Below are 22,939 nucleotides of genomic sequence, written 5' to 3'. Positions count from 1 at the left end.
GTAAACATCCCTTGTAATAGAAAAAAGCATGACAGGTCTCATTTAGGCTTAAATGCAAAATAAATAAAAAAAAAAAAATTTGGAAATGTAATTTTTTCAAATGACAAAAAAAAATAAAAAATGTTGCTTTAAGACGCTGGGCGGGACTGACGTTTTGATGTCACTTCCGCCCAGCAGAGCTATGGGGACGGGTGAAGTAGATTTTTCCTTCAGTCTCGTCCCCAGCCGAACGGTCCCGATCGCCTCGACGGCTACGGTAAGCGAAGGAGGGCGCGGGAGGGCCCTCTCCCACCACCGATAACGGCGATCTCGTGGTGAATCCGCCGCGGAGACCGCCGTTGACGTGTACCGGACCGCCCACTGAAGAGATGAATATCTCGATTGTGGCAGCAGCTGCTGCCGTTACCGAGATATTCATCTTTAAAGTGATGACGTATGACGGTGGGCGGTCGGTAACTAGTTAATAAGAAAAAAATACTTACGTCAGTGCTACAGTTTGAATTTAAAACGTATTTGTGTGAACTTTAAAGTCAAGTGATGGATTGTGAAAACTAACTAGTGTTGGGTGATTGTATATAGTGTATACCACATTTATCACTGACTAATAAAGAGTTGCAATGCAAGGAGATCAGCTAAAAGTAGTTGAATCTGTATGTGCGTTATAATTAATCGAAATTAGTCGATTAAAAAAAAAAAAAAGATTAATCGAACACGAAAATTTTAATCAGTAACAGCCCTATTAAATATACAGTTAGACCCCATTCACACCTGAGCGTTTTGTAGCTTGAAGCCTGAAGCTACAAAATGCTGGAGGGGAAAAAAAAAATCTAATATTCTCTATGGAGATGGTTCACATCTCCACTACAAAACGCCTGAAGCCAGAAGTTCAAAAACGCCTGAAGCTCAAACAGGTTCTGGGATTTTTTTTTTTTTTTTTAAGGCAGATTTGGGCGTTTTTCTGTTTTTAACATTGGTGACCCTAGACCTGTCAAAAATCACGACAAAAAAAGCCGCAAATATAGCGGCAAAAAACACTGCAAAATCCCGTCAAAACGCTACGCTCAGGTGTGAATGCAGCCTTATAAGCAAGTGGGGAAAAAAAAAAAAATAGCTGTTGATTCTGCCAGATATTTTGCAAGATAACTTTCTGTGCCGACTGTCAGTTTCATGGTTCCTAGCTCTGTGCTGCCATTACTGGTTTATTTTTTTCCTTGCCCGTTTTGGGGGGGGGAAGAGGTTGATGCAGTCCTGTCCATAACCGATACGCAACATTTAGGGAGCATTGTCACCTAGAACAGAATGCGTGTTAACTGGCAAGATTAAAAAGGTGACAAAAGGAAAAACCTGAAAAACAGCCAACACATCCAAGGACTGGTAAGCTGCACTACATAACATTTGTGCTCCTAAATTTATCTACGCAATAAAAGATTGAGTCTTACCTCATCATGCATGTCTTCATTGTGTTGCTTATAGTTCAGTGAAAATACATGCTTCTTCATACCAATATGGTCATCTGGGGCTTCTCTTTTACGAGTGTTACTTTGCCTTTCGTCCAGCATTGGTCCATGTTCCGATTCAAAATTCTGAGTATTCTCACCATCATGAAGGTGACCTACATCTGAGCTATGGTCCAGTTTGGAAACATGGTTGTACTCATCTTGTTCGGAAACAAAAGCAGAGTCTGTAGTAGGTTCACTGGATTTAGTCCTTTTTTTCTTCTTATGCCTTTGAGGTTTTTTCTCAGGTTGTTCTCGTGTTATATCCGTACCATTTACTGGCTCAGTAATTTGCCCTCCATGGTCCAGTTGATTCACTGCATCATTATGACCAAGGTGGCTATGGTTACGAGAATGGTTTGTACCTTTATGAGTGTGATTATGCAAGTGAGGACTACGGGATAATTTATGATCGGCTGGCAATGATGTCTTTTTCTCTTTACAATCATGGTGCACTTTGGAGGATACAGCATTTTTGGTTTCATTTTCTGCATTTGTGTGGGAATGATGATCGTGTATGTGAACATGCTTTCCTTCTTGAACGTCTAAAACATCCAAATGTGAAAGTGGGTCATGACCAACATCTTCATGACCAATCTCAACTACTTTTACCTCACCAAGGCCCAAGCTGTTTAAAAGTTTTTCTAGTCCAGAATATGAAAGCCTTCCATTCTCCCCATAGCGATGGAATAGCTTTTCAATATAGTATTTCTGTTCATGTTCAGCCTCTGGTGACAACGGCTGGCTTGATAAGAGTTTTGCAGCCTCAGTCTGAAGATAGGGCTCTTGCGAGATCTGATAGTCGCTGTGAATGTGGTTTTCATCTGATGCAATTTTGTGATCGTGCACATAACCGTGGCAATGGTTGCAGTGATTAATGAAAGTAAGTAAACAAATGAAACAGAATTTTGTATGCACGTGTACCTTCATTTCTATTGTACCTAGAAGGGGAACAAAAAAAAAAAAAAGTTTCAGTCTTCATACTAATAGATTTCTTACGTTTAGCTTGGATGTAAACAGTCTTAAATTGTGACAGTAATATTTAGAAATCCTGCTATGGAACTTTAGCTTCAGAGGAGCCTTTCAAAAAAAAAAAAAAAAAAAAAAAAAATTGGGTTTAAAATCCAAGGCTGCAAGTTGTATTTCTTCACAATCAGGGGTCCACAGATGGGACAGTAATGGGGAAAGGGATCAGCCCCATCTGTGGACCCCTTGGCTATAGCAATAATATAAATATAATGAAGGGATATCTTAAAGCAGTATTAAAGTGATATTGACACGTCTATACCTACTAGTGGTGCAACGGATCGTCACCGATCCGTGATCTGAACGGGTCACCCTGTTCGGATCGGCACACCACGCGATCCTCGGCCATAGGAAAGTCCCCGGCTTCCGCCTACTTCCAAAGCGTGGCCATCTTGGTACACCCGGCGGCGGCTGTCTCATCAGGAAGTGACGTTTCGTCGCCGCCATCTTGCTCCACCCCACACTCCTGTACAGTAATGATAGTGAAAAGGGGGCAACCGGACATCTTGTTACACCCAACTGAGTTTTAGATTTCACAGTTATTTTCAACACATAACTGAGCTTATATGCTTAAATACAGTATTTGGAAATCCAATAAACTATTTACATGTTAAAATTTTAAAAGCAGCAGCAAACCTTGCATGCTTGCTAATGTGACAGAACACCTGATTTTCACATTTAAATGAGAAAATCAGGAGGTGTTCTGCCACATTAGCAAGCATGCAAGGTCAGCAGGTCTGCTGCGGCTTTTAAAATTTAACATGTAAACAGTCTGTCAGATTTACATATACTGTATTTAAGCATATAAGCTCCGTTTTGTGTTGAAAATAACTAAAATTTAAAACTCAGGTGGGTGCAACAAGATTTGTCTTTTTTTTGCCGATCTGAAAAATGATCCGATCTGTGACTCTGATCAGAGGATCGATCCAATCCATGAGTTTTTTGATCCGTTGCACTCCTAATATTTACCTGCTCAATGTCGGTACTCCATGCCCCTTTTCGGCAGGTGCCCCCATGGAAAGCCGCTTTCCACGGTAAGCAACTGTGCTCCCTCGCTCCCAAACTCTGCTGCTGTGTCCATTGAGAGACAGCATGACTCAGATCCATTCCCCGCATCACAGCATTTGATTGACGGCACCATTGGCTTCCACTGCCATCAATCTGCCCAATGAGAAAGACAGCAGCTGCTCATCGTTGGATCCGATCAGGCTCAGGTAAGAAAAATGGGGAGCTGCAGCACAGAAGGTTTTTCACCTTAATGCATAGAATGCCTTATATTGCAGCTTACCAATTCTTAGATGTGAAGGCCAATTTTTTAACTTAGTTTCCTATATTTTCACCAAAACAAGCTGTACGACAGATGTAGCAGTTAGAGGGTTGAGAAACTATTTAAACCCTGACAGGGGTGCTTACAATGATCCGCTTTTACTTATTTATATAAAACCTTTATCCCAAAAAACTGACTGGCAGATCCCAATTGCTGCAACAGCTGGCTGAATAGCTGAACTGGCCAAAGAAAAGAAAGCCTTTATTAAATGACTCCAAATTCTTGTCAACAGGGTCTTTCAAGCCCTGTGCATTATCTACCAGACAAGTTCTTGGTTAAGGAAGAGACTGCTGCATCTACGGCTGGCATGCTCCACTTAAAAAAGGGACACTAAAAGGTTACCCCCCTTATTTTTTTAAATAACAAACATGTCATATTTACCTCCACTGTGCAGCTCGTTTTGCACAGTGGCCCCGATCCTGGTTTTCTGGGGTACCTTGGCGGCTGTCTCGGCTCCCCCCCCACATCAGCTAACCCCCCCTCATGAGAAGTGCTCTCCCAAAAGAGGTTAGCTTGTGGGCGCGCTCCAGTGATACAGCCAGCGGCTATAGCCTGCTTCATTAATTTGAGCGACAGCAGCGGGAGCCAATGGCTGCGCTGCCATCAACCAACCAATGAATGAGCCGAGAAGTCAGCGCGTTCACAGACTTTTGAGGGGCTAGGTAAGTAAACGGGGGGCTGCTAATCCTCTGATGTTTTTTCACCTTAATGCATAAAGGTGAAAAAACATGTACCTTTACAACCCCTTTAAACTTTTCATCCATGGGATCTAAAAAAGGGAAAACCCTCTTAGGAACAAAAATCCTGTCAGGATGTTTCCAATCAGCATACATTGCCTGTTCCAACAGAGGGTGCAAGGGGAAAGCCTGTGTGGCCTGAAGAGGCCCCAGGGATCCCAAAGGGGACCAGTCATCTCTGCAAGAGGCAACTTAAAGGCAGAACAAACCATTTCGGTAAGAGTCAGGATCAAAAGCCTCCGATTGGACAAGATATCCAGTTGGTGTCTGACTGATTGCTAAGAAGAAGACTCATCTGCCAGGCCATCCACAGAAACCTGAGCTTTTAGCTCTTCCCCCATCCTCAAACCATTCCTGCTCCAGACTAGGAGACTCCGGGGAGGGGGATCAGTCACGCTTCTTGCCACCGGGATGGAGGCAATAATGTCAGCAATCATGTGCTCCAAGCCAGCTAGGGCCGAGGACAGTTCATCCTTGGTGATAAAGGGTGAAGCAGCAGCGTTGACTGTAGGCACAATACCAGATAGGCGCAGCGGCTCAAATTGCCGGAAGCCTCTGTTCTTTCAGGGGATACAACTAGGTTCATCAGCAACTACTGACGACATAGGTGTGCCCTTCCCTGTAGTATTAATCCTGCTCTTTTTTGAAGACATTTATTAGCCACAAAAGGAGTACCTGGGTGTAGTATTAAAACACCTCAGAAAGGAGACCCTTTAATAGGGCTCACCAAGCCCCTATGCAACAATCCTGCGAAGCACCTTTAGCCTGCCAAGCAACACCTGGTGACTCATTTGACACGGGTAAGGTGAAATTAACTGCTGCAAATGCCTGGTTCAGAGCCTGCCAACAGCTGCATTCTGGAAGCACCACATGCTTGGCCTACACAGCCTAAATAAGCTGGCTGTACACTGGAACGTTCTGTGTGTGTGGCTGTATCCACATAAGACGCAAATCTTCGTGTGCCCAGATAAAGGCTTCAGCGCCTGTGCATCGAAGCCCTGTGCGCCCTGGCTGCCAAACAAAAATTGCTGAGCCCAGTAGTTACTCTCGCGAATGCATGTGCACCATGGTGAAATGGCACACCGTTGCCGTTTACAGCCTCTACGTGGGCAGCATGCAGAGGAGGGAGGCGAGATTTGCTCATGAATTGCGGTGGGTTGCCGGCCTCGTTTGCATATAAATGCTTGCAGAATTTACATAAATAGCGGGCAATTTACATGTGAATGACGAACCTGTGGGGGTTAATTACAGAACAAAACCTTGTATTTCTCTCTCCCTAGCAGCTGAAGACTGGGGAGAAACAGGCTTTCAGCTGGTGCAAAGAGCTGCACAGGGCATCGTTCTGCCTCCGCAACGACCCCCTATCAGCGGCCCTGCTGGTCAACATTCGCTGCACAAGATGCACAGGCATGTCTCCCACATTTTTTTTTGGGGGGGGGGGGTGCGTCTTATGGAGCGAAAGATGCACACACACACACGTGTGCAATTTTCAATATGTACAGTGCTCAGCATAAATGGAGTACACCCCAGTTTGTCAGGAAACCTTTATTTTTCTTTCAGAATCAACATTTTCTATGGCATATTGTGCTACAAAATACTCCCACAAATGTTGCCCCATTGAGTGCAACCAAGATTTGTTAATTTGCACACACAAAAAGTATTTTTCCTAACAAATTCAGTCAAGACCACATTGCGAAAATGAATACACCCTAGTGAAATTCAAAAGCCTTGTACAAACGATGAGATTATTGGAGGAATAAAAAAAAAAAAAAATATATGACAACAGAATTCAGCATCAAAAGTGACGTAATGTGTTGAATTGTTTTGTATGCGTCTTCATTTCTGAGCATGCCTAGTCTTGCTCTTCAGATTTTTTTTTTGGGCAGAAAAACGTACTAAATGAGAACCACACACACCAACATTTTGGAGCCTGTACATCCAGTTTTTGTCTGACAAAAATTTGTAATCAGCTGTCAAAAGCAGCATACTGAAAAGGATCAGAAAATCGTCAGATCGGACGAAATTTAACTTTAGAGTTTAAGCGTGGGCCTTTAGGAGCACAGCTACATTTTAGACAACAAAATCCTAACAATAATTCAACTACAGATGAGTCCGATTAAATAAGTGTCCAGCAGACAGTTGATTATAAAAAGTGGTTACCGCTTGGTGACCGACCACCTCCTGTTCGATGTGTGAGATTTTATATACACAGCACAATGGCACGGCTGCGCAAAACGTACAGGTACGTTGCATTGAATTTGTGCAGTCATGCCCGCAGGACCCGTGTCACGGAGCTGCAGAACAGGGAGATCCCTATGTAAACAAGGCTTTTCCATGTTCTGCCTTGTGACAGGACACTGATCTACTGCTCCCCGTCATCGGGAGCAGCGATCAGTGTCATGTCACAGTAAGCCCAGCCACGTGACCCAAATCGGCGTGAGGCGGTCCTTAAGGGGTTTAATAAATAAGCAAAGACTTTTTGTATGGTTTTAAAAATATGTTTGTATAATGCAATAATTTTACAACATATTGGTTATGTTTAGCCATTGTATGGTACCATTAAAGTCCAAACAGCCTCAAAAACACTCCATTAGGTGAGTCACCTACATCCTATCTATTGGCACTCAATTATTTTCTTACATTTTACTGTTTATTTGTTCCCCCCAAAAATAAAGCATTTGAATGACCGCTGCGCAAATACAGAGTAACAAAATATTGTTTGGCGGTTCCAAGTAATTTTCAATAAATACTGATTTTAACTTGTAAGCAACAAGTGTCAGAAAAAAAAAAGTTTAGTCCTAAAGACTAAAGGAGGAACTGCAGTCTGCTCACATAATTTGTAATGAAAACCATCTTTGGCATTCTAAAGCTTCCCTCCAATCACTTTGCATATTTTATATATATATATATATATATATATATATATATATATATATATATATATATATATATATATATATATATATATATATATATATATATATATATACATACATATATATATACACACACACACACACACACACACACACACACACCCCGATTCTGTACTTGCCAAATATGCTGCAGAAATCCCCCTCCACCAAGTCTGGCTGCAGCCATTTTAACCGTGGGTAGCTGAAGCTGCTGCCTGTTCACTTCCTGGATTTACAGACACACAGAAGCACACCTCAAGCTTTCATTGGCCCTCTTATGACACCCCCCCCCCTAGCAAGCTCTCACAAGAGTTGGAGAGCTGTGCATGGTGTCACAAGCTTAGGCTTTTTAACAAACAAAAAACAGGAAGTGGGCTGTATAAGGCATTTACTGGCAGAAAAAAAAATGTTACTGGCCAAAAAGGTAAACAACAAGGGCAGAAAATTTAAGAGAGGGAAAGTTAAAAAAATAAAATATATATGACTGAAGGTGCGCTTTAAGTGGTTAAACTGACCTCATTTTCAGACCGAAGTTCATTCCTTTTATCTAAAAGATCTTAAAAAGAAAAGATACTTTGTTTATAAATATCTCCAAGCGGTGACAAAGTTGTGAGAAACTTGGCAGGCTTTTCTTGTTTTGACAGCTGTGAGCAGAGAACTCTGCACTGTAAAATCAGGGAAACGCTGTATTAACCCCCAGGGGGGGTTTAATTGGGATTGTGATTTTTTAAAAATCGTGCAGCTCTAGATGGAACTGCAACCATCTGACAGACATCCAGTCCAACCATGGAAGTTACCACCTCGACAGGAGCATCTTCTGATGAATAGGGTTGAAAGCCATGAAAGTTCACGGCAGTTAGAAAAAAAAAAAAAAAAAAAAAAAAAAAAATCAAGCCAAACTGGGGTGATTGTTTCACATGACCCAATACGGCGTACAGTGCAGAGGAATGGCATGCATGGGTGTCGTTCACGAAGGAAGCCTCTCCTTAAGCACATGCACAAAAGGATTGTTCTTGAAGAATGGAAAAAGATTGATGATGCAATGTCACCAACTTGATCATTCCATGTCTAGAAGACTTGCTGTCCTTACAAATCACGGAGGTCATACAAAACACTAAATGTCGTCGTTTTTGTTGTGGAGTGTATTCATTCATTTTTGCATCAACCAATTTGAGCAAAAACTGAAGATTTAGTAATCCAAGTTATATTAAAGCGGATCTCCCGCAGCCCTTTATTTTTTTACATTATATTATTGAAAGCATATCAAATGGGTACTCACTTCTCTGCTGTTTCTAATCATCTGCATAGCGATTTTGTCTGTAATCATAACTTTTGTTAGGAACGCAGTTTCCATTTTGCTTGTGGGCATGAGAAGCCCACAAACACTTACTTCCTTGTTTTGGTGAATGCTGAACTCCCAACATTCACTGCTCGTTCCCGCGCATGCTCAGTTCAGTCGCCGCCATCTTGCTACACCCCGCACAGTAATGATAGAGTGAGAAGGGGGCAAGCGGACATATTGTTACACCCACCAGAGTTTTAGACTTCAGTTATTTTCAACACAAAACGGATACTGTATTTAAGTATATAAGCTGTTTTGTGTTGAAAATAACTGAAATCTAAAACTCTGGTGGGTGTAACAAGATGTCTGCTTGCTCCCTTCTCACCATCATTACTGTGCAGGAGTGTGGGGTGTAGCAAGATGGCGGCGAGGCTCCGCAATGACTCCCAGGAGAAAAGCTCCCAGGACAGTGTGGGCGAAGGATATGACGCACTACCCGCAGAAGAGGGGACAGGAAGCCGAGTGATAGATGCTGAAATCAAAAAGGTACTGTCACAAAATAAAAATAAAGTCAGTTTTGTACTGCATTAGAGTATGCTATTTGATTAAGCGAATGTTTAAAATAGGGTGGAGCTCCGCTTTAACTGTACTTTCATGTAATGAGCTAAACAAATGTTCTACAAGTCCCGGTTCACATATATGCAATGCTAGAATCAGCGCAGGTTCCTGCATCGCATGTCACCTGCCAATGGTTCACACTGACATCTGTAAAGCGCTGCGGGCGTCAATGCAAAGTTAATGACACCCCCAGAATGGTTTGCAGATCGCAATGCAAACACACTGGTGCGATGTTAGACATTGCATGCGAGTCAGACCGCACTGCTGTGCGGATCACATGAGATGTCTGCGTGATGCAAATTTAGCCATACAGATTGGTGCGAATGCGATCCAAATTCAGCCATACAATCTGTTGAAGGACTCTTTTTGGTCTGCACTGGAATCTGATTGCATGGGTGTTCACACCAATTTGATCCGATTCCTGCACCATTTGTCAGTTTGCACTGCGATATACAAACCAATCTGGGTGTGTCACAAACTTTCTATCGACACCCGCAGTGGTTCGCATATGGCAGTGTGAATTGCCTGCGAGACCTATGCGATGCGGGAACAGGCACTGGAATTGTGCTGGTTTCCACATTGCACTAGTGCGACACTCAGTTTTGTCAATTTTGGAAACTGTTTTTGTGTCATTGAGATATTGATTAAAAACGTATCTCTGCATACAGAGAATAGAGTGAAAAAAATGATCTGCTTGCAATAGAATTGAAACTGAAAGTGGCATAATAAAAATCAATTATAATAAAAATACATTTTAATGAATAAAATCACAACACTGACTTAAAACTGCCCATTGTGAATTGAAATGTCAAAAACAGGAATAGCAAGTATGCACAAGAACAAATGTACAAATGTTTTTTTTTTTTTTTTTTCCAGCCGACATAATGCACCTCTTTTCTCCATTTTGCCATCAACATGATTTTACCTTAAAAAAGGTTACCACAAATTTGATAAAAACAATACTAACTAGATAAACCCTCGTCTTTTTTTCCTTCCTCTCATTGTCCTGTGCCAAAATCAGCTAAAAAGAAATAGATTCATAATACTAGTACTCCATGTACTCTAAGCCGCAACAACAAAAACCACACACATATACTGTCAATGCCCTTAGAACAACCATACATTCATAGCTACCCAAATTCCAGTTTAATTCACCAACATTGAACTACACTAAATTGTGTAAATTAGCTGCACCCATGATGATTTTTCTGGTATTGTAATTTAATAGCAATTTTTAAGCAACACCTTAACATGTAAAGCAATGAAATTCTCGAAAAGTTTGTCAAAAATCAAAATGCCTAGACAAAATAGCAAAATTACACAACCAACTACTTACCATAACCGTAGTGACAGAGCAAAGATGTGTTTACTCCCAGAGTCCACAGATCATATTCTGTAACAAAAAAAAAAAAAAAATTAAAAATGTGTTTAAAGTAAAAGCGCACTCCCTGACTTATAGGATGCTAGAAGTAGGGGGTGGAGTGAACAGCTAAATAGGTTGGGCACAAAAAGGTCATCAACTTTCCCATGAAGCTTTAAGACATCCCTACAGACATTAGGCTAATTATGTGGAAAACATGACTAGCTTCATGTGATGGGAGAAAAACATCCTTATAGACAAGAGAAACCATAAAAATAATAGCAGCATTGTTCACAAATACGAACAGAATGTCTCAAGAGGTGTGCAGCATGTTTGTAAATCAGAAAAATCAAACCCTACACCCCCCATATATAGGGCAGGGAGCCCATGTATACAGTGGGGATCGAAAGTTTGGACACCCCAGGTAAAAATTTGTATTAATGTGCATAACGAAGCCAAGGAAAGATGGAAAAATCTCCAAAAGGCATCAAATTACAGATTAGACATTCTTATAATAGGTCAAAAAAAGTTAGATTTTATTTCCATCATTTACACTTTCAAAATTACAGAAAACAAAAAAATGGCGTCTGCAAAAGTTTGGGCACCCTGCAGAGTTAATATCTTGTCCTGCCCCCTTTGGCAAGTATCACAACTTGTAAATGCTTTTTGTAGCCAGCCAAGAGTCTTTCAATTCTTGTTGGAGGTATCTTTGCCCAAGTCTTCCAGTTCTTTGAGATTTCTGGGCTGTCTGTCACGCACTGCTCTTTTAAGGTCTATCCATAGATTTTCAATTATGTTGAGGTCAGGAGATTGTGAAGGCCATGGCAAAACCTTCAGTTGACGCCTCTTGATGTAATCCCCTGTGGATTTTGAGGCGTGTTTAGGATCATTATCCATTTGTAGAAGCCATCTTCTCTTGAACTTCAGCTTTTTCACAGATGGCATCAAGTTACCATCCAAAATTTGCTGAAATCTTATTGAATCCATTTTTCCTTCTACTCGTGAAATGTTCCCTGTGCCACTGGCTGCAATACAACCCCAAAGCATGATTGATCCACCCCCATGCTTAACAGTTAGGGTGCATTCACACCACGATTTTGTCATCCTACTTGTTCTCACGATTTTAGCTTTAAAATCGTACAAATCTGTATGGCAAAATGTATCCATTCACTTCCATTCATTAATTTAAGTCCCCAAGTGCATCCGATTTGATACGATTTAAAAATCGCATCAAAAATCGTTTTGACCACGATTTTTGGTAATGATTTGAAATCGTATTAAAATCGTGTCCGTTTTTTTTTTTATATTGTGGTCAATCTAAATCGTACTAAATCGGATGACTGTGCGTTTAATCGTACCGGATTTTTTATTACTAGGGTTGAGTAAACCCGAACGGAGGTCCCCGCAAATTCAATAACCAGACCCTTTAGGTCTGGTATGGATATTCAGGGGAACCCCGCCGTCAATTTACCCTCTGCTATCACTGGGGAAGCCCAAGAAGAGGAAAGACATTGGGCTTCGTCAGTGACGTAGCAGAGGGTACGTCAGAGGGGGCGGGGTCACGTGACGGGTGTCCCTGCCTGCTCTATATAAGTAATGTCACAGCTCCAGCGCGTCATTCCGCTGGGCTGTGTCCGGCGATGAGGAGGTCGGGGATGCTGCGCTCCGGATGGATCTTCTCAGCGCTGGATCGGAGAACACCCGGCCGTCGCAGGATCTTCTCATCGCGGGAGATCATCCCTCGCAGGATCAGGACAACGCTGGAAGCCGGGAAAGAGTTTTTTTTTTTTTAATAAAGGACTTTATTCTAAGGTGTCAGTGTGTTTTTTTACAATACTTTACACTTCCTTCGTGAAATGGTAGAGGTACAGTGTACCCCATTACCATTTCACACAGGGGGGGGGGGTCAGGATCTGGGGGTCCCCTTTGTTAAAGGGGTCTTCCAGATTCTGATAAGCCCCCCCGCCCGCATACCCCCACAACCACCGGGCAAGGGTTGTGGGGATGAGACCCTTGTCCCCATCAACATGGGGACATCCTCCCCATGTTGAGGGCATGTGGCCTGGTGCAGTTCAGGAGAGGGGGGGGGCCGCACTCTGTCCCCCCCTCTTTTCTGCGGCCGGCCAGGTCAACATGCTCGGATAACGGGTCTGGTTATGGATATTTAGGGGAAACCGCACGTCATTTTTGTTTTAAATTGACGGCGGGGTTCTCCTGAATATCCATAACTTCAAAAATCTGCTTTTTCCCCAGACATTTAAAATCAGGATTCGATTTTTGACATACGATTAGATACGATTTTGTCATATACGATTCCATCCGATTTAACGGTCCGATTATCGGATGTAAAAATCGTGGTGTGAACCTAGCCTTAGAGGTTCTTTTCATTAAATTCTGTGCCCTTTCTTCTCCAAACGTACCTTTGCTCATTCCGGCCAAAAAGTTCTATTCTAACCTCATCGGTCCACAGAACTTGTTTCCAAAATGCATCAGGCTTGTCTATATGTTCATTTGTAAAGTTCAAACGCTGATTTTTGTAGTGAGGACGTAGAAGAGGTTTTCTTCTGATGACTCTTCCATGAAGACCATATTTGTACAAGTATCTCTTTATAGTGGAATAGTGTACCACAACTATCAGTGTCTGCCAGATCTTTCTGGAGGGATCGTGTAGTCCATTTTTTCTCAATTCCAGTCCTCAGGCCCCCCCAACAGGTCAGGTTTTTAGGATTTCCATTATTTTGCACAGGTGATTTGATCAGTTTCACTGCCTTAGTAATCACCACAGCCTTTTCATCTGAGGGAAATCCTGAAAACCTGACCTGTTGGGGGGGCCTGAGGACTGGAATTGAGAAACACTGCTGTAGTCAAACGTGGGTTTTGAATTGCTTTTCTTACAATCCTGCGAGCGGTTCTGTCTGATATTTTTCTTGGTCTTCCAGATCTTGCTTTAACTTCCACTGTTCCTGATGACTGCCATTTCTTAATTACATTCCGAACAGAGGATATTGACATCTGAAAACGCTTTGCTATCTTCTTATAGCCTTCTCCAGCTTTGTGAGCGTCAACTATTTTCAGTTTCAGTTTTCTAGACAACTGCTTAGAAGAACCCATGGTGCCGATTGTTGGGGCAAGGTCAGATGAGTCTGGGCATTTAAAACCTTTGAGATTGACATCACCTGGTCTTCCCAGACGATAATTGAGAACAATCCATGACACTGGCAGGTCTCAGCTTTGCAAAGGGGGCAGTGCATGCTATAAAATTCTGCAGCGTGCCCAAACTTTTGCAGACACCATTTTTTTTTGTTTTCTGTAATTTTGAAAGTGTAATTGATGGAAATAAAATTGAACTTTTTTTGACATACAAGAATGTCTAATCTGTAATTTGATGCCTTTTGGAGATGTTTCCATCTTTCCTTGGCTTCGTTATGCACATTAATACAAATTTTAATCTGGGGTTCCCAAACTTTCGATCCCCACTGTAGCTATGCACCCCCAATTCATTTTTGCATTATGCAGAACTTAAAGGAGTTGTAAATGAAAAAAATATTGCACCTTAATGCAATCTATGCATTAAGGTGAAAAAACATCTGATGATGCCGCCCCCCGCCCCGAGCCCCCGTTTTACTTACCTGACCCCTCGAAAGTCCCACGCTCGGTCCCGAGATCCTCTTCGCCGCTGATTGGCTAAAGCGAATGGATTGAGGGCAGCGCAGCCATTGGCTGCCACTGCTGTGAATCACATCTAGTGATGCGGTGCGCTGAGGGGTGGGGCCGAGTGATACAGTGCGCAGCTATGGCCCCTCACTATATCATGGGAGTGCGCCCGCAAGGACTCATCACCATGCAAGCTCTCGCGCATGAATGTGACTAGTTCTTGCAGGGAGGACCAGAGACAGCCGCCGAGGGACCCCAGAAGACGTGGATCGGGGCCACTCTCTGCAAAACGAGCTGCACAGTGGAGGCAAGTATAACAGGTTTGTTATTTTAAAGAAAAAAAAAATATTTTAGTGACCCTTTAAATCAGTCAATCTGTCACAAAACTCTTACTGAATGCCATTTAATTTTCTAATGACCCAGTCAAGTCCAAGTGGAATACAGAGCAAGCCAATTATTTTATTTTATTTTTTATAATACATTTTGTTGAATTTTCCAAAAAAAAAAGTGAACATTGTCTTTTTTCAACCTGCCTAGGTAAAAAAAAAAAAAAAAAAAAAAAACACCCACCACACACACACACAGCAAAGCATGATCCAATCTGCTGCAGCATCGAATTTTCCCAGGATCAACTTTACCTATAAATGTTAGTACCCAGCTATAGTATGTACATTTAGGAAATAATTCAAGGGCTTTTTTTTTTTTTTAACACAAAATTGACAGCTTGCCAGAACTACCTCTGGAGGGAGTCTATTCCACAATCACAGTTCTGACTGTGAAGAAACCTTTACGTAATTGGAGATTAAATCTTTACCTCTAGACCGGGGGGTGCCCAAACTTTTGAAGAGTGAGGGCCACTTAAATGACTTGGTAACCGGTCAGGAGCCACAATGAGCGGAGCCCACTTTTTTTTTTTTTTTTTTAAATCGGATTGGAGGTAGGCGCTTGTGAAAGGACACAAGTCCATTTACAGATTTCAGGAGGTGAATGCAGGGTCCAATTCGGTCAGACTGACCATGTAAAAGGGGCCCAATGCCACTTTCACACTAATGCACCGGTTTCCAGCACCGCAGGTGCAGCACAGTTTACCTGTGGCTTTCCTGCAGGTTATCTGCACTTTGCCATAGACTTCCATTATATCCTGTAGGTGTAGTGCACTTTCAGAAAGCGCACCAAACTCACAGGTAATAGAAGTCTATGGCTCAGTGCAGGTAACCCACAGGTAAACTGCTCTGCACCTGCGGATCAGTTGAAAGCAGCCCAGTAACCACTGCAGAACGGATATATATATATAGTGATTTTAGTAATACACTAACCTTTAATAACTATTCTATTCCATCCTCAAAAACCCCAAACCCTCCTGTCTTCTCCCTGGGGACCTAAATGATGTCATAGCCAGGGCCTGATCTCTAGAGAGATTAGTAAAAATAAAAAAAATTGCTTCGGGGTGTCTGGGAAAAACTCCCGACTGTAAACTCATCCGACGATGTTCAGAACAAAAACGGACTCTATCTCGCTTCTCCCCAGGAGGCTAAAAACCTCCCCAGTCATTGCTTTTTAGCCAACCGCTCTGGAGGCCTGAAGAGCACCACCTCTTCAACTCTCTGGGGGTTCCACATTCTCTTCCGACTTTGTTCTTTATCCTGTTGGGGCTGTGAAAAGGGACAAAAATTCTTCCTCAGAGAAGCTTTTGGTAGAAGGGCTTTTTACTTTTTCGCTGCTCTATACAGCACAGTTTCCAGCTCTTGGCTGAAGAGTAAATCCCCAGGAAAGGGAATCTCAAAAAGCCTGATCCTAAAGGCAGAGTCCCGACCATGCCTTGAGCCATATAGCCTGTCTGGCTGGGATAATGAGAGCCAAACATCTTGACAACTGTATGGACTCCAAAGTGTCCGCCATATATCTTCATCATATATTCATGCATCTTGAGACCTGCGAGAATGCAGCGTCAATCTATAGTTTCTTGTTCCATACCAGGGATTCATCTTCCTCAAAAGGGAAATCTTCTGAGGGACATGGAGGGAAAAAAAAAAAAAAAAAAGGGGGGGGTGGTATCCTTTTCCACATCTTTTCATTCCTTTTAATGGTTTCTGTCAGTAACTTATCGACTGGAAAGACTACGTTTAGCCTTCTCGGGCCCTTGGTACATTTTGTTGTGAATAGATAGATAGTTTCGCCCTCTCTTCCTTGAATCTTAAGAGTAGCATAAATTGCTTTTAACAGGTCATCGACCTCCTCCAGAGACAACTTGTAACGTGAGGACCCAAGTGCCTTCTCTCCTCCTTCGAATCCACTGTGGAATGAGCAATACTCTTTCGTCCTCTGAATCACTCTCAACAGAATTTAAAGGTGGATGGCAGAGGACTGGAACAGACACTCTGCCGCAGACCCGACTCCTGGCCGACACTTTTTTCAGCAAGGAACGTACCGACCCCAAAGTTTCAGAGAGCTCTTTGCACCGCTGTGAGGATTCTTCTTAAACCAGATCCGCAATACAGGACCTACAGAGAGGCTTAGGGCAAGAGTCCCTGAGCTGATTTTTACAAGAGGGGCACTTCCTTCTGCTTGAGGGAGCTCTCTCAGCCTTAGCGGTGGCTTTGGTCTGTAAAACATAAAAACAGTCATACTGCCCCCATTACCAAGGGCAAGAGCTGCACACAGAACCCAGCTGCTTCAAATAACTCAAACCGGATGCCACTAAAATGAGCAAGAGAGCGCCCCAGCCACCTCGATCACCGAGCATCAAATGGGGCGAGGCCATGCGGTCAAGTCATCCAGAGACCTCATCCCCTTGTGACATCACCACTCCATCATGCCCCGGGTGGTGATGTCACAAGGGGGTGGCGTCTCTGGAAAGTCACGCCCCATGGCTATATAAGTAATGGCACACACCAGACCCAACACAACAGTGGGAGCTAGCATCTGGAGAAGACATCAGAGGAGGAACAGGAGAGAAAACATCACCAAAAGCAAAAGTTAAATAAATAAGAAAAATATATAAATATTAAAATTTAAAGCGCCCTCATTCCGAGCTTGCACTCAGAAGCATACACAAGTCACATCCACATATGAAAGGCATCGCAGTGATCGTTAAACGAGAGCAATAATTCTAGCACTGCTCCAACTCAAAACTTGTAACCTGTAGAAATTTTTAAAACGTTGCCTATGGATATTTTAAGTGCCAAAATTTGTCGCCATCTGCCATGTTATTTTTTAAACCAAAAAAAAGGTGCATTTTTTCCCCCCAAAATTTTTTTTTTTGCAAGACCGCTGTGCAAATACGGTGTGACAAAGTATTGCAACAACAGCCATTATATTCTCTACGGTGTCTGGGGAAAAAACAAATAGATGACAAAAATAGGCCTGGTCCTTAAGTGGTTAAAAAGGAGAAGTACAGCCAAAACTTGTTTGGCTGCACTTCGCCTGTGGATCACAGGAGTGCATTTCATTCTGCACTCCTGTGAATCATTTTCAGCAGCCTGAAGTCCGCTGTCTGACATCACAGAGCCGGTCCGAGCTCAGGCAAGAGCATGACTATATGGTCGGTATCTGCCCAAATGCCTGGACTGGCGCCCGGCTCAGCCTCTCAGCAAGCCGCTGAAAGCCTGAGCTGGCCCGCTGCTGCCTCCTCCACAGCTCAGCACTACAGTGAGAGAAAGGGTTCAGAGCAGAGAGTTGATGACCGACAGTTACCAACCATCTGCTCAGGGAGATGCATCCAGCTGGCAAGTAAAAAAAGTTCTGCAAAGAAACCGATTCCCACACTTCTTTAACCACTTGCTTACCGGGCACATATTACCCCCCTCCTGCCCAGGTGAAATTTCAGCTTCCGGCACTGCGTCGCTTTAAAGCGGGGGTTAACCCTAGAATAAAAAAAAAAAAAATTTTTTTTTATTCTATCATAAAATTCGGCATCGTAGCGCGAGCTACAGTATGCCGGTCTTACATTTTTTATCCCCGTACTCACTGTTTAATCCGACCTAGACGATTCCGTCTGCCCACGGGGAATGGGCGTTCCAATCCAGACGGAAAGTGATTGACGGCCGGCTCTGGCACGTCACGCTTCTCCAGAAATAGCCGAAATAGGCTTGGCTCTTCACGGCGCCTGCGCATAGCCTGTGCGCAGGCGCCGTGAAGAGCCGAGACCTACTCCGGCTGTCTTCGGGGAGAGTGACGTGCCAGGGCCGGCCGTCAATCATCCTCCCTCTCCATAGGCACGCCCATTCCCCGCGGGAGCCGAAATCTACGATGTCTGATTACAAGGCGAGTCCGGGGTTAAAAAAAAAATCGGGACAGGCATACTGTAGCTCGCGCTACAATGCCTGTCTCGATGGTAAAATCATGTCAGTGAGGGTGAACTACCGCTTTAACTGACAATTGCGCGGTCGTGCGACGTTGCTTCCAAACAAAATTGATGTCCTTTTTTTCCCCACAAATAGAGCTTTCTTTTGGTGGTATTTGATCACCTCTGTGGTTTTTATTTTTTGCGCTATAAACAAAAAAAAAGCAACAATTTTGAAAAAATCAACATTGTTCCAAAAAAATTTTTTTCTCAGTTTAGGTCGATACAAATTCTACATATTTTTGGTTAAAAAAATAAATAAAAATAAAATCGCAATAAGCGCTTACAAAATATGGGACAGAATTATTATTTTTTTTACTAGTAATGGCGGCGATCTGCGATTTTTTTTATTGGGACTGCGACATTATGGCGGACACATTGGACACTTTTGACACATTTTTGGCGCCATTCACATTTATACAGCGATCAGTGCGATAAATATGCACTAATTACTGTATAAATGTGACTGGCATTCAAGGGGTTAACACAAGGGGGTGAGGAAGGGGTTAAATGTGTGCCTGTATTGTGTTCTCACTGTGTGTGGAGGGGGGGGTGACCGATCTATGTCCCTATGTACAAGGGACACAGATCGGTCTCCTCTCTCCCCTGACAGGACGTGGAGCTCTGTGTTTACACACAGAGCTCCACGTCCCTGCTGTCACCGCCAATCGCGGGTACCTGGCGGACATCGCGACCGCCAGGCACGCGCATCGGCATCTCGGGGACGCCCCGGGCGCGCCCCCCAGTGGCCGGAGGAATCCAGGACGTCAATTGACGTCCTGTTGGATATTCAGAGCCACCGTGAGGCCGTCATTTGACGATGGCCCGGGGCTCAAGTGGTTAATGCACAGTGCCCCAGCTGTTTATAATGAGCCAGACCTGCCCATTTAGAATCCGTATGAAGCCAGTCTGGTGAAAACAAGCAGATTGGTAGAAGAAGGTAGAAATTTGCTATAAAGTTTGTTAAAATGTCTGCGGTTGTATACCCCCTTTTTTTACTTTTAGCTACAGGTAAGCCCATAAGGCTTACCTGTAGGTAAAAAGATTATCTCCTAAACCTGTAGGGTGTCACCTCTGCACTCTATTAAAGCTGATAGAATAGAGCCTGCTACTTCCCTGGTCAAAGAGGCAAGGGGTTTGACAGCACTGACCTCAGATTGCTCCGAGTTGAGCTGCTACTACTAGGGGGACATCAACTGTACCTTTCTACATACACATATAAGAATTGCTTGGGCAGCTTTTTTTTTTGAAAACTTTTTTTATTAGTTTTTTTTTTTTTTTTTAAATTTTTTATTTATGCACAGCAAGAAAACTGGTCCACATGGACCCCAACAGTGTCATTACAATCATTGTAACATTACATTTAAAGATGTTGAATAACATAGTAAAGGGCAGATATCTGGGGCACAGGAAGGGACACCATTGCCGGGCTAGTACCTGGCGTAACCATCTGGGTCGTCTTACCCGGTCATGTCCCTCCAGTCTCCCATCCCCATATCCCCATCCGTTCCGCCTCCGCTCAACTCCTAGCTAGAGTCCAGAGCCGATGGGGCATAAGAAACCCGTGGGGTCCAGCAAACACAGCTCTCCCCATTTTCCGTTTTCTAAGTATGAGTAAGTTAAAGAGAGCGAGAAAGTAGAGTGCGAGAGTCGCACAGAAAGCATCTAGAGAGCGTAGAGTCCAGGGTGTACAGCAAGATAGCTGTACTAGAAAGGGGGGGGGGGGAGAGAAAGAGAAGAAAAAACAAAAAGGGGGGGGGGGGTTTGGGGGGGGGGGGGGAAGTCGCGAGCATGGCCTTCTCAATGTCGGGTTGCCCTCGGGCTTCAGTGGCCCACTCCAGGAGCCCATTCCAGCTGTTTGCTTTTCATTCCCTACGTTTCTAGTCCCCGGCCGTCACCCTCTAGGGGCTCCCCCTGAGGGATTGGCCCTCTTCGGAGTACTTGAAAGAGTTCCATAGCCTCCACGTCTGAGTGTACAGTTCAGTCTTGTCTTGTTTTGTCAGTATCAAGTCTTCCATTATGTTAATGTCGTCAACCTTCTGTAGCCACATAGCAACCGACGGTGGGTGTGGGGATCGCCAGCAGAGCGGTATGCACGCCTTCGCCGCATTTAATAGGTGGCGAACTATCGATTTTTTGTATGTCCGAGTCGGGGTATCGTTCACGTGCAGGAGGAAGTACGCCGGTGTATTCGGGACCGTCCGATCCGAGAACATTTGCGTTATTCGCCGAATTTCGCTCCAGTATGTCTGTAGACGTGGGCATGACCAAAATATGTGCAGCAAGGTGCCTCTATCAGCCTGACACCTCCAACAGGTGTCCGGTACCGACGGAAACAGACGGTGTAGTAGGTCTGGGGTCCTATACCACCTCGTCAGCAACTTAAAGTTCGTTTCCTGTGTTTTCGCACAGATCGACGACTTGTGTGTGAATCTGAGTATACGTTGCGTCTGAGCCGGCGTAAAGTGGCATTCCAGATCCCTTTCCCATTTACCCAGGCACGGGATCCGGTAGTCATCCGATGGTGTTATCAGAATCGTGTGCATCAACGACAGAGCGTGCGGTAAGGGCTCTGACTCCGAACATATCTCCTCCAGGGGCGTAAGTACGCGACCGACTTCTGTGGGTGGTTCTATCGTTCGCAGGAAATGTCTCAGCTGTCCAGTTCTCAAAAAGTCCAGTCTATACTGACCCGCAGGGTCCGTCAGCTCGGCCGTCGCTCTCCAACGGCCTGCGACGCTAAAGTGTGAGGCCTGGGACAGGCCCGAGTCTCTCAGTTCGCGAAACCTGGGATCTGTCAGGCCCGGAGTAAAGGATGGGTTGCCCAAAATGGGTCGCAAGGGGGAGGCATCCGATGACAGGCGGAACCGTGCCATCAGCCCGGAACACACCGTGATAGTGTTACTGATAAGTGGGTGTCTGTTCACGTCGCTTGGCTTCATGTCCCGACACCACGGGGCCGACCTCAGCTGTACGTCGCATTGCGCCTGTTCCAGCCTCGGCCAGAGCTTGGTCTGTCCATGACGGCACCAGTCCACCAATCGGTTCAACTGGGCCGCGTAGTAGTACATTCTAACATTGGGCACTGCGAGGCCCCCGTAGTTCTTGGGCATGGTGAGTATAGTCCTGCTAATCCTGGGGTGTCTGCCCGCCCATAGGAACGATCCAAGCGCAGACTGGACTCGTCTAAAATAGGCGGCCGGTATATGTATAGGGAGGGCCTGTAGTAGATACGTAAATTTAGGTAGAACTGTCATCTTGAGGATGCTGCACCTCCCAAACCATGAATGAAGGCCCGTGGTCCACTGATCTAGCTGTTTCTGTACCTTTTGGAGTAGTGGGGGGAAGTTGAGCTTAAAGATGTCATTTAGTTTGGGCGGTATGCGGGTCCCGAGGTATGTCAGGGCTGTGCTTGTCCATTTCAGACCAAAGCGTTGTTTAAGAGACTGCAAGAGCTCTTGGGGGATCCCCACTGCCATCGCTTCAGATTTGGTCATATTAATTTTTAGGTTGGAAAGCCTACCGTACGTGTCAAATTCCCGTAGGAGACTCGGCAGCGAGGTTGTCGGGTTTGTCAGGGAGAAAAGCATGTCATCAGCGTAGGCTGAGACTTTATGTTGACAGTTACCTATGATTACTCCCGTGATGTCAGGATTCCGCCTGACATGTTGCAGGAAGGGCTCAAGTGTTAGGGCGAAGAGTAGAGGCGACAGCGGGCACCCCTGTCTGGTCCCATTCGAAATCGGGAAAGGGTCTGATGTAGTGCTATTCGCCCGTACTCTGGCCGAGGGATCTACATAAGCTGCTCCTATCCAGCCCATCATCTTCTGTCCGAGCCCTATGTGCCTGAGCGTTGCGAACATGAATTGCCAGTTCACTCGGTCGAACGCCTTTTCGGCGTCCGTACCGACAAACACTGCAGGCGTCTTGGAAGTGTTGGTGACATGTAGGAGGTTCAGGACTTTGGTCGTATTGTCCCTAGCCTCCCTAGTCGGCACAAATCCCACCTGGTCAAGGTGTATTAGATCTGGGAGGTGTCGTTGGATTCGCGTGGCGACTATCTTGGTGAATAATTTAATGTCAGAATTTAGGAGTGATATGGGGCGGTAACTTCCGCACTGGCCTGGGTCCTTCCCTTCCTTGTGTATCACCGCAATTTGAGCTTGAAGTGTGGAGGAGTGG

The 22,939-nt window shown here is 44.3% G+C and overlaps 1 protein-coding gene across 1 annotated transcript in view; it reads right to left on the bottom strand.

Moving 5' to 3' along the window:
* Positions 1-22,939, bottom strand: part of SLC39A10 (solute carrier family 39 member 10) — a 100,522-nt gene that overhangs the window by 65,808 nt on the left and 11,775 nt on the right. The window contains exons 2-3 of the mRNA XM_040357083.1: positions 10,738-10,794; positions 1,440-2,437 (exon numbers count right to left, since the gene is read on the bottom strand). Coding sequence (XP_040213017.1) covers positions 1,440-2,426 — 987 coding nt within the window. The 5' untranslated portion in view covers positions 2,427-2,437; positions 10,738-10,794. The remainder of the gene's footprint in view (positions 1-1,439; positions 2,438-10,737; positions 10,795-22,939) is intronic.

This window comes from Rana temporaria, chromosome 6 (assembly GCF_905171775.1).
Source record: "Rana temporaria chromosome 6, aRanTem1.1, whole genome shotgun sequence".
Taxonomy (NCBI): Eukaryota; Metazoa; Chordata; class Amphibia; order Anura; family Ranidae; genus Rana; species Rana temporaria.
Note: the sequence above shows the minus strand (reverse complement) of the source record. Positions and strands in the feature narration are given on the sequence as shown.